The following is a 12,654-nucleotide window of genomic DNA, read 5'->3' on the forward strand; positions in this document are numbered from 1 at the left end:
GCATCCGGAACTGCTCAAACTAGTCCAGCTGGGGTGCTTGTCTTGTGGTTTTGAAAGGTGCCATATAAATGCAAGTCTTGCTAACCTGTACTCACCAAACCCTTTGCCAGTGGAACTAAATTTATTTTATTTACCAGATGAAAACACTCGCTGATTTTGAACAGCTCTGTTAAATCTCCTCCTAACCTGCTCTGCTTTAAGAATGACAACCCTAACTTCAATAACTTGGCCTCTTCCCACTTCTCGTCCTAAAGTACATTTGTTGGAACTCTCGGTAATGTATCTCCTTAGCAGTGTGGTGAGCTAGGATTACCCAACATTGTGAATTAGCCACGGGATCTCACAGGATTGGAATATGAATCTGTTGGGCATGCCAACATCACAGAACAATAATCCATCCTCCTTCTCCCAGTTCCCCTACTTCAGATACTGTACCATAAAGTGACTGGCAGAGAGAGACTTGAATACGCAGACACAGTAGGCTGAATGGCCTCTTTCTGCACTGTCGGGATTCTTCGAGTAACCAGACATTCTGGGGGAGGCTATGATATGGTGTCACTGACACTGGAGCAGTAATCCTGAAGTCTAGGCAGATGGTGATATTTGAATTCAGTAACAATGTTTTTTTTCAAAAAGCTGGTCTAACAGTGATCATGTAACCACTGTCAATTGTCAGAAAAACCCACCTGGTTCACCAATATTCTTTAAGGAAGAAAATCTGCCAACCTTAATTGGTCTGGCCGACATGTGACTCCAACATTGTGGTTGACTCTTAACTACTCTCTCTGCAGTTCAGGATGGCCAGTCAATGTTCTTTATCTAATGAATGAATAATTTTAAAAACATTCTGTCTTGTGGTCAAATGTCCAATGATCAGATCTGTAGGCGTTTGGGGTGGCATGGTGACTCTGTGGTTAGCACTAATACCTCACAGTGCCAGGGACCTGGATTCAATTCCACCGTCAAACGACTGTCTGTGTGGAGTTTGCACATTCTCCCTGTGTCTGTGTGGGTTTCCTTCCGGGTGCTCTAGTTTCCTCCTACAATCCAAAGATGTCTAGGCTAGGTGGGTTAGCCATTAGAAATGCAGGGTTACAAGCATAGCAGGGTCTGCGTGTGATGCTCCTCAGAGGATGGTATGGACTCTATGGGCTGAATAGTCTGCTTCCACGCTGTAGGGATTTAGTCAGGAATATCTCTTGCTTGCACTGCTAAGCCCCACTAACCAGAGAGGTTAAAAATCTGGAAAACCAGTACCTCATCATACAAGACCAATAAACAAATTAAGTTTTAGGGATAACCATTTACTCACACTCCACATGTTGCTCCCTTATTCCCTCCAGCTGCTCTTTTCTTTCCTGATTTAAATTTGGGATTGACTGAGGTTTTCCTGTTTCCTAGCATCATATTCTTCTGTTTATCACCTGTGTACAACAAGAATTGGCAAAGTCATAATGTGGGTTCTTTATTTAGAGATTAGACTGTATACCAACAGTGCTAACTGGGTGGCTGTGTAGACATGTCTGACCAATAGAACTGCTGCTTCATTCCATTAACAGTAGGTAGTGATGGACAATGTTTTGGATACAGCCACTTAAAGGTACATGTACATCACATCCCAACACCCAAGCGCCTGACAATCCACAGAAACCCTATTCCCAGCTCTAGGAACAGGTGCTTGGTAGTCTTGAGTCGCGAGGGAGTTCATGTTGGTGATGATCAAGTGGTATTATTGTAGGACTATTAATCTAGAGCTCAGTTAATGTTCTGGAGATACTGGTTCAAATCCCACCATGGCAAATAGTGGAATTTGAATTCGATAACAATTCTGGAATTAAGAGTCGAATGATGACCACAAAACCATTGTTGATTGTTGGAGGGAAAAAAAATTACCTGGTTCGCTAATGTCCTTTTAGGGAAGGAAATCTGCTATCCTCACCTGGTCTGGCCTACATGTAACTCCAGACCCACAGCAATGGGGTTGACATAACTGCCCTCTGAGCAATTAGAGGTGGGCAATAAATGCTGCCTAGCCAGTGACGTCCATATCTCTTGGATGAATAGATTAATTTGAGTGAACAAATGACTTAAAATGAGGAAGGACTGGGGGAGAAGAGGTCAAGTAATGATATGGATATTCTAAATACTTTTGCCAAGATGCAGCTATTGATTTACGGAGGTGATTGCGTTTCCAAAAAGCTTCATTGTCTGTGAATTGCTTTGGAACATCCTGAGGTCATACAAACTCTTAAGGAAATGGAAATGTTTTTTTATTCAAAATGCATCGACAAGGCACACATAAGTAGGAGGTGATGTGAAGTTTATTTTGGTTAATGGTCATTGACCAAAAAGCCATTGTTAGGGTGAAGTCTATTGTGTTTCTTGCCAACAGGTATAAGGCTTAAGTGACCTACTGGATTTGTGTGGACTGATAATTTGTAAACCCAACCTTTTAAACAGTTAGTGTCACTGATCACACCCAGTGAGCCAAGCTGTGGTTGCTCAGCAACTAAATGCAACCTCTTATCTTGACCCTTCTGGCACTTGAGAGAATGTCATAAGTGCCATTAAGGATAAAAACTAACCTACATATATCATTGCACCATTAAGTAGTTTCTCTGAGGAGTGATGTTAGTTCAGTTGGTAGCTTTCTCCCCTCCATGTCAGAGGGCTGTGGGTTTCGGACTCACTCAGTGTCTTGAACAGGTAACCCAGGTGAACATTTCTGTGTGATGCAGAGGGAGCACTGCGGTGGCACTTTATTAAAGGGACATTGAATGAAAGCCTTGTCTTACTGCTGAGGTAGAAAAGCTCATTCCAATGGCACGTCTTTACAGAGAACTTGAGCATTGGACTGACCAACATTAAGTTCTCAAACAACATCATAATAATTATCTGGTTATTTATCAGACATTGCTATTTGTAGTATCTTGCTATGCATGGATTGGCTGCTGATTTTCCTACTTTACACCAGTGATAACATTTTGAAATTACGTCATTGACTGTGAAGTACTTTGGGATGATCTGAGAATTTGAAAGATGCGAGATTAGTGCAAATTTGTTCTTTCATCATCATTGCTTGGGTGTTAGTTCAGTCAGTGTCGTGATTGGAACCAGGTCAATCTTGTTAACTATGAGATCCTTGATTGGAGTTGTTAACCTGGGCCAATCAGGGGGTCCAGGCTGACAGATATAAACAGGGGATTAAAATAAGCACTACTGCTGATTAGCAGTAGCGTGGGGGCTTATAAGGAGAAAAAAAAAACAGAAATAAACAGGGGATTTATAATCTCCTCAGTTCAGGGACTGACTCGGAGCTGTCTGGCAACAGCCAGTGTACTGTGCACAAGTAAATAAAGAAGGGTGACTTGGCCTCAGTGCAGTTATTTCAGTCAGCTGGTTGGCAGTGCAGTGATGCCAACAGCATGGGTTCAATTCCTGCACCAGCTGAGATGACCATGAAAGACTTTCCTTCTAAACCTCTCCCCTCACCTGAGGCATGGTGACCCTCAGGTTAAACCACCATCAGTCATCTCTCTCCAATGAGTTAGATGATGGTGACTTTTTTTTAAATTTAACCTATTTTTTTGTAATCAGCCTGTTCAGAGATATTATTACATGCCTCTGGAGCAAGTGGGACTTGAAACCAGGTCCCTGTGCCACACACGGGCCGTGGTGACAGTATTAGGGTGCTGACAGATTAGGTTCAAGTCAAAATAATGGCGAGTCAGATGAAACATCGAGAGCCTATCTGTGTGGTTACAAAAAAAACAAGCGTATACGGTCTTGGCAGGTGGATGTAGAGAGGATATTTCTTCTTGTGGGAAAATCTAGAACCAGGCGAAGTAAAAGATTGCTTATTTAAAACAGAAATGAGGAGTTTTTTTTCCCTTGAGGTTTGTGAGACTTTGGAATATTTTTAAGGCAGAGATGGAAAGACCCTTGATTTGTAAGGATGTTATTGGGAGTAGCGGGGAGTCTGGATTAATCAGATTAGCTACGGCCTTTTGCTGGAGGGGTTAGGTGGTCTATTCCTGTTGCTAATTTGTATGGTTGAATATTTATATTTCTAGAGAAGCTTTCCCACAGCAAAACTTCTAAAGGCACTTCACTGGAGAGTACTCAAACTACATTTTGATACCAAGTTAGACAAAGAGATATTGGGAACCATAACACTGTCAGAGAGGTAGCTTAAAATCTGTACCCCGGCTACCATTTTATATCTTCAGGAGGTGAAGATGGAGGAGGAGTGTATTGAAGAAAAATGGGAGAGAGAGAAATTACAATGACAGGGTGGAGATACAACAATATGTGTTTACAGTAAACAAGGTATGATAGCAACTGGAATGAGGTCTGTGCTTAACAAATATTTTGCAACAAATAATATCCCAGGCCACATTGATGTTCCTGTCTTACCTAGAGTGAATGTTTAGGTCTCCATTTTGTGTAGAGCAAAGCTGTGGCTATCTGACCAGACAGGGCAACATTTAGGGGCGATGGGGACAAAGCAGGTGAATGTGGAACCAATTGGAATGCTCTTTTCCAAGAGCTGGCAAAGGTCAGGATGAGGTGAATGACATTTTTCTGTGTTGCATCACTTTGGTTAGATGACAGATGATTATTGTTTGTGATGTGGTTTTGAAACGGTGTGAAGCTGTTTGAAGCCAGTTTATCTGGTGACTGTGAAACTGCAAACCGGTCGTTAGCTCCTTGATTTTATCAGGGCTGGAGAAACACCTAATACTTCAACCTTCAAATGGAATTTAGTGAAGTTCTTTATTTTTGTTTCATTGGGATCACTATCATCTTGAAATCTCATCGATATCCAAAGTTTATCATAAAGATACTTGTATCTGAAATATATCCAGGAAAAGGAAAGACTTAGAGTGTCTCACTACCCCAAAGAGCTTCTTAGGCAATGAAATACTCTTGAAGTGTGGCCACTGTCATGTAGACAGGAGAGCAGTCTATATATGCATGGCAAGATCCCACAAAGAGCAATGTGTTAATGACTAGATAATCGGATTTAGTGATGCTGCTTAAACATTGATGAATATTGGCCAGGATCCTGGGGAGACCTCGCTTTCTCCTCTCTGACATACCACCACATAATCTTTTGCATTCACCTTGAGAGAACGGCGAGGGTCTCGCACAAAAGGCCACCTCCGATGACACAGTATTGTCTCCGAGTATCAGCACAGATGCTGGACAATCAACCTGTTGTTACACTCCACTAGTTAGGGACAAAAAAATCTGCAGATGCTGGAATCCAAGGTAGACAAACAAGAGGCTGGAAGAACACGGCAAGCCAGGCAGCATCAGGAGGTGGGAAAGTCAGTCCCGATGCTGCCTGGCTTGCTGTAGTGTTCCAATCTCCTGCTTGCCTACTTTCCACACCACTGGAGCAGGTGGAGCTATGAACCCATGTCCTCTGGCCCAGAGGACCACCTCTATACCACAAGAGCCCTCAACATTAGTTGCAAACTGAGGTTTCTGGAGTAGGATCAGTCCACAACCTCCCAGGAATACACTCAACCAAAGTTGGTAACCTTCCTCAGAAGTGCAGGCATTCCCAAGTTCCTCTAGTCCTCCTCAGCAGTAGAGCTAGCGGAAGAAGAGTGTTCAAGAATGCTGAGTTAATCATGCTGTTAGTTTTTATCAGGATCCTGTCAAGGTGAATTCTAAATAGCCCAAGGACATCAATTGTAAAGATGCATGAAACTTAAAGAAAGACATGTATTTATGTTGGACCTTCCATGATCTCAAATCACTTTTCAGTCAGTATAGCACTTGTAATGGAACAGGAACTGCACTTTTTAGGAAATGTGACAATCAATTTGCACACAGCAAGCTGCTACAGATACAGTCAGTTCTTCTGTAATGTGATAGTTGTGTTCTTGGGCAAGCTCATGCTTTGGAAACAGCACTTAAAGTATTGGCAATGTAATCATGTTTTAAAAGTTGGCACTGTAGAAACTGTCCCCAATTTGCCAATTGCTTTACGAAATGTAGGTTATAACAGAATGGCCTGTAGTAATGTGATGTTGATTAACCAGTCTGTTTGCATGATGCCGATTTAAATATTGGCAAGCTCACCAGGGAGAACTCCTCTGCACCCCTTCGGTACATGCCTGAATTGGCAGCTCTGAAGATGAATCCAAACAAGTCACATCTCTGACAGTGCAGTATCCCTTCAGTAACACTATTGAAATCTCAACCCAGATTACTGAGCTCTGAACTCTGGATTGAGATTTAAACCCACAATCCATTGCCCCAGGTAAAAGTGTAGCCAGATTGATGCCATGAGTGGAATTTTATGGAGCGGATGTGATAACAGGATAACGTGGTCATAAACTTTGTCTTGGTGCTCATAGTGCTGAATTGTTTTGGTCAGCCTTAGGCAACCTCCTTGCAGAGGGATGGACTTTCTCCTCAAGAGGCTAGAGCACCAGTATGGACTGCAGTTGGCCTGAATGGCCTATTGCTGTATTGTATATTCTATGTAGTGATTCCCGTCTGTAAATGAAATCTTTGTTTTTTTTTCTCCTCCCTTTGCAGAGCCTGATGGTCTTATCGACTGCCTCAAAGGACTGCGTCTTCAGGAAGCTCCTTGTACTTTCTTTGTTGTCCACATTATTGGTGCTGTTGTGCTTTTTATGACCGACGGGATTTTGGTACGTACCCACTCCTTTGTTGTTGTCTTGTGAGAAGAGAAGGAACCCTGTGAGGTTCCTGCTTCCTGTATGCATGTTCATGTAATTGTTGCAAACTCATATTGAGAACTTACTTTCTGTGGAGTGGCTGTGTCAGGGGATGCTGTGAGGAGGGTGGGACAAACAAATGGGGAGGGTGGCAGGGGAAACAGTGGAGGGCCCCAGCATGGACTGGGATTGGGGTGGGGCGCGGTGGTGGCAAATAGGTAGCTATCAACAATTAGGAGTGTAGACAGTGGGTTTGGGTTGCACTGGGGGAGTTGCCATAGAGGGGAAGAAGATTGGCAACTGGAAAAGGCGGGAGTTGCCAGGGGCAGGGAGGGGAAGTGAAATGAGGGAGAACTTCAGGCTGAGTTTGACGGGAGAGATAGGTGAGACAGATTTCCTGTGTGGAATGGAGAAGGGGAGAGACTTGCCTGCGTGGACTTGGGGTTGGGGTGGAGAGATGGACTGGATATGGGGAGAGACAAGATAGTGAAATGGAAAAGTTAGTACAGGCAATAGGAGGGACAGAGGTGGAGAAATAGACAGACAGTGTAGATTTCACAAGACAAGAAGGAAGGGGAAGGATTGAGGGCCTTCACACTCTGATTGGGCAAGGCTGAGTCTGCTTTTGGAGAGCCTGTCTTATTGGTTGTTGATGGTGTAGAGAAATAAAGCTGTAGAGTTTAGTGACAATGTACCTGACGTGTATTTGATCTCTGACAGGGAGAGTACTCTGGGTTTGTATATACCTACGCTGTGGAGAAACCTCTGTACATTGAGCCGAGGGTAGCTGGCTACCTCAGCAGTCTCTTCTGGGCTTCGATCACCCTGGGCAGACTGGCTTCTATTCCAGTATCTGGAAAGTTAAAACCTGTGACTATGGTGTTTATAAACCTGGTGAGTATTTTTACGCCAAACTTTGCTCTCTCACTAACCTAACTAATGACACTTGCTATTGTTTGTATGTTAGTGTCAATGATACAGCAGCTTCAGACAGGGTTCAGAGTTGTCACTGTTATATTCTATTTCCCCTCTGTGGTCTTCTGTATAGAAATGAATGGAAGCCTCATTAACATGTATAATTGGGTGCTGTGCACTTGCTTGAGTAACCTACCAGTATCTAGGCTATTCTTTGACCATTTTCTATCGCAGCATGTTTCAAATTTAAAATCACTGCTGTTTCTCCCTATCTTCCCCCCCCCCACCTCTTCCAAAGAAGTCATATTGGACTCAAGACCTAAGCTGTCTTTCTCCAGCAGACAGGATAGTGAAGAAGGTGTTTGGTATGCTTGCCTTTATTGGTCAGCGCGTTGAGTATAGGAGTTGGGTGGTCATGTTACGGCATTCTTCAAAGTTGAGCATAGAAATCCAGGCTGTCAGTCGACTGCAACACCCAGGGAATGCTGCACTGTTAGAAGTGCTGGCTTCTAGACTAGCCAGTAAACTGAAGTCTGCCTGTCCTCTTAGATGAGCAGAGTGTACATTATTTGTTCATCTCAGTATTTGAAGTATCTATGACTACAGTGCACCCATTTCTCCCTCTATCTGTAAATCAAAAGAGCTGCAGATGCTGGAAATCAGAAACGAAAACAGAAGTTGTTTTATTTTTCTATTTTTGTCTTCCTGTATCTAGTTCTTGTAATCGTTTTGGCAAAAAAACCTGATTCTATATATCATTTAAAAACATTGTTTTGATGTTTGCCCTTTCTGTGTTGCAGGGTGGAATCATTGGCACCTTTGTCCTGATGCTGTGTTTCCCAGTCAGTGTTGTTTGTCTTTATGTGGGAACAGGACTTCTGGGTTTTTTCCTGAGCAGCACCTTTCCCAGTATGTTGGCTTATACCGAAGACATCTTGAATTACCAAGGTTCGTTGCACCGCCTGTCAGATGCCGTGCTTTTAATTCCTATCACACTGCCGTGGAATTTGCGTTTCTTTATAAATCGCATAAGTTAAGCTGTGCAAAGTATAGAATTTATAGCACAGAAACAGACCTTTCAGTTCAATTCTCCTGTGATGGTATTGATGCTCTGTATGAGTCTTCTGCCATTCCTCCTGCCTCATCTCAGCCTTTCAGCCTGTCCTGCTGTTTACATTTCTCTCATGTGCACATCTCATTTCCTTCTGAAAGTATCTAAGCTTTTTTCCTTAATCACTTTCTATGATGGAACGTTCCAAACTTTAACCACTGTCTGAGTAAATGTATTTCTCCTTATTTCCCTCATGTACTTATTAGTGACTTTACAACCCCGTGTTTTGATTTATGCTTCCTAAACCTTACAAAATCTTAAAGCCTATTGTATGTTCTCCTCCAAGTCCTCTCTTTACTAAAGAAAGAAAATTCCAACATGCTTAATTTTTCTCGAAGTAGACAAGCAGGAGGCTGGAAGAACACAGCCAGCCAGGTACTTGAAACATCGACTTCTCCACCTCCTGATGCTTGCTGTGTTCTTCCAGCCTCCTGTTTGTCTACTTTGGATTCCAGCATCTGCAGTTTTTTTGTCTCTAACTAATTTTTCACGAAAGCTGTATTCTCTTTGTTCTGCTGAATCCTTTCTGCACCTCTCCCAATGGTTCTTTTGCCTTTTTATAGCATGGCAACTAAAACTCTGCATTTACCACAACTGAGTCGAATTCCTGAGCAGGTTTATCATAACTTCACTCCATGTGAATAATTTACTCTTCAAAGCAGCTTCCATCCAACCATCGCTTTGTGTCCCTCTCACACCTTTCCTGCCAGACAAACTGGGCTAAAATCCAGGCTTATAGATACATAGGAACAGGAGGCTCCCATTCATTCTTTGAAGTCATAGCTTGCCTTCACCTAACTCCATGTATCCCATTTCTGTCCCAAATCTCCAAAGACATTTTGCTGAGGGGAGGCAGTGGCGTAGTGGGCTGGTAATCTGAGATGTGGGCTTTTGGTGTGGGCACATGGAAGCTCAGAACCCACCATGGCAGATTGTGAACATGAGTTCAAACTTTTAAAATAAAATCCTGAATTACAAAATAGCAGCCTAGTCATCTTGTAATCACTGCCAATTGTTGTTGGACACTAATGCCCTTTAGGGAAGGAAATCTGCCATTCTTACATGATCTATACTACATATGATTCCAGGTCCACAGCAATGGACTTATCTCTTAACTGCCCTTTGGTCAAGTAACTGAGACAGCAATGCCCACATCCTGTGAATGAATCCATCAGTCATTGTTTTAAAGTTAACCCTCGATCCAGGTGGCTATTTATGGAAGAGCATTCCAAATTTCCACCTTTGTGTGAAGAAATGTTTTCTAATTTCAATCTTGAAAGACCTAGATTCTAGACTCCTCGGAAAAGGTTATTTGTCTGTCTCTGACCTCCTTAACATCTCGAAGATGTCAATTAAACTAGATCATTTAATCCCAAGGACTAAACCTTGGACCATCAGTATCATTCTGATAGATCTACTCTTTGTCACTCTCTCCATTGCCTATATGTCCTTCTGGAGTCCTCCAGTGCTTTGTGTACCAGAAATACAATTTATACATCTTGGATTCTAGTCAAGCGCTTGTTATCCCCAAGTGACATTGCTTTGTTTAATCTCTCTCAGGAGGTTAATTGTGGAGTGTGATCAGAGAGAAAACTCTAGAGGTTTCATCTCTGACTCTACCAGGTGATTGAAAGCATTCGGGATGCTTCACAACTCTATCTTTGTACGTACTTTGAAGCCAATTAGACAGTTCCTAATTGTTTCTTTTAACTTCATCTGTTAGGATGTGCGACAACTGTGCTGGTGACTGGGGCGGGAATCGGTGAGTTCGCCCTCCAGATGCTTGTTGGATCAGTGAGTAAATGTTTATTTTTCTAAAAATAGAAATTATGCCCAATACATCTAACAGCTTATATTCAAGGCACCCAAAAGGAATTAAAGCAGATTGATTTACAAAACGTATTTGAATAAGGCTTGTGGAAACTTCTTAATAACTTTAATGTATCCATTATTGAAATCAGAGTAATTGTTATTGGATGTTTTCCAACTTGGAAACTGGATTTACAGTAGAACAGAGGAAGTGCTGTAAGGGATGTGACAAAGGTGTTCAAAATGATGAGGAGCTTTGCTAAGGCAAAATGAGAAAACACCTGTTATACTGGTTGATCAGTCATTCACTAGAAGATAGAACCAAACAGCATAGAAGAAGGTCATTTGGTTCATCATGTCTCTGCTGGCAGAGCTCCCCCCCACCCCCCCCCCCCCCAAGTTAGCCCCACTCCCCAGCTTCATCCTATCACTCTAAATCATTTCTGCTTCCCAGAATTTATCTCCTTCCGTTCTGAAAGTCATCAGACCTACTCCCATCAGCCTCCAAGGCAGCTAGTACACTCCCTATCATGGGTCTCAACTTGTTAGAGTTTGGAAGGATGAAGGGGGATCTAATAGAAACTTACAGAATACCAAGAGGACGGGTAGAAGGCGTCTTCACTAGTAGGAGAGACTAGGACCCATGGTCCCAGCCTCAGAGTGAAGGGACAATCCTTTGAAATTGAGATGGGGAGGAGTTTCTCCAGCCAGAGGGTGGTGAATCTATGGAACTCACTGCTGCAGAGTGCTGTGGAGGCCGAGTCACTGAGTATCATTAAAGACAGAGATTCTAGATTGGGTAAGGGAATCAAAGGTTATGGGGAGAAGTTGAAAAGTGTGGTGCTGGAAAAGCACAGCAGGTCAGGCAGCATCTGAGGACTGGGAGAGTTGACGTTTCGGGCAGATGAAGGGCGTATGTCTGAAATATCAATTCTCCTGCTTCTCAGATGGTGCCTGAGCTGCTGTGCTTTTCCAGCACCACACTTTTCAACTCTGACCCTCCAATATCTGCAGTTCTCACTTTCTCTTGGTTACAGGGAGAAGGCATGAGAGCAGGGTTTAGAAACATCAACATTTCAAATAGCGGAGCAGACTCAATGGGCCAAATGGCTTAATTCTACTCCAACCTCATAAGGCATTATGTCGCTGAGTACCAAGTCGGATTTGAATCCAGAACTTTATGACAGGTGTGTCACAGAGAAAAGACAAACTCCTATTTCTCTGCGCATTTCTGTTACCCATTGTCTTAGATCTGCATCCTATGATTTCTGACCCTCCTGCCTGTGGAAACAGTTTTCCTCTATCGACCTGAACACTTCATAATTTCATACCTCAACCTCCCCTGAAGAGAATAATTCTGGCTTTTCTGAACCCTCTATGTAGGTGAAAGCATGTATATTTTTAAGTTAATCACCAAAAGTAAATAGGGTGAGCGGAGAGGGGCAAATCAGGAGTAATCTCTTCCATACAGAATGTTATTCAGACATGAGGCAATAATATTTGAAGCAGAACCCATGATGGCTTGAAAAGTGGATAAATATTTGGAGAGGGCACATTTCAAATGACATGGAGGAAAAAGTAGATTGATTGATTAATTGATTGGGTGAGATGGAGAGCTGTTTTAGGAGCTGCAGGAGAAAATCCTACTTTACTTCTGCGTAATGTCCAACTTTTCAAAGTGGGTGGGAAGGAGTTAGTGTTGATCATACACACTGCATGAGGTCAGTCAGGGATTAGTCCCTGCCCCAAGTTCCATAAGTTCATGGAGATTGAAAATGGCCTCTTTCTGATTTTGTTGACCATCGGTTTTACAACATGTTGACTAATTCACCTTGTGATTCCTTTCAGGTTATTCAGTCACCTGAAACTGATATATTTCTTGTGTGCGGACTAACGTTTGGCTGTCTTGCTCTTCTCTTCTACCTGGTTCTTATACTGGTGCACAGACTACACAGTCATCAGACCATGGCAGGTAAGCAGACAGTCACTGGGTCAGTCGACAGGGAAGACCTTTATTCCAGAACATTAGACTTTGACCTAGAAATTGGTCTGCACTGTGCCACTTGCACTTTCAACAATCTTGACTTAGTCAGAAATTTCATGGGGCCTTTTCTCAGG

At 42.7% G+C, this 12,654-nt stretch overlaps 1 protein-coding gene across 1 annotated transcript in view; it reads left to right on the forward strand.

The window, feature by feature from the left end:
* Window positions 1-12,654, forward strand: part of mfsd4aa (major facilitator superfamily domain containing 4Aa) — a 64,929-nt gene that overhangs the window by 45,270 nt on the left and 7,005 nt on the right. The window contains exons 5-9 of the mRNA XM_072563877.1: window positions 6,559-6,674; window positions 7,422-7,595; window positions 8,417-8,564; window positions 10,451-10,521; window positions 12,385-12,508. Of these exons, the coding sequence (XP_072419978.1) occupies window positions 6,559-6,674; window positions 7,422-7,595; window positions 8,417-8,564; window positions 10,451-10,521; window positions 12,385-12,508 (633 nt within the window). The remainder of the gene's footprint in view (window positions 1-6,558; window positions 6,675-7,421; window positions 7,596-8,416; window positions 8,565-10,450; window positions 10,522-12,384; window positions 12,509-12,654) is intronic.

This window comes from Chiloscyllium punctatum, chromosome 45, assembly GCF_047496795.1.
Source record: "Chiloscyllium punctatum isolate Juve2018m chromosome 45, sChiPun1.3, whole genome shotgun sequence".
Classification (NCBI taxonomy): Eukaryota; Metazoa; Chordata; class Chondrichthyes; order Orectolobiformes; family Hemiscylliidae; genus Chiloscyllium; species Chiloscyllium punctatum.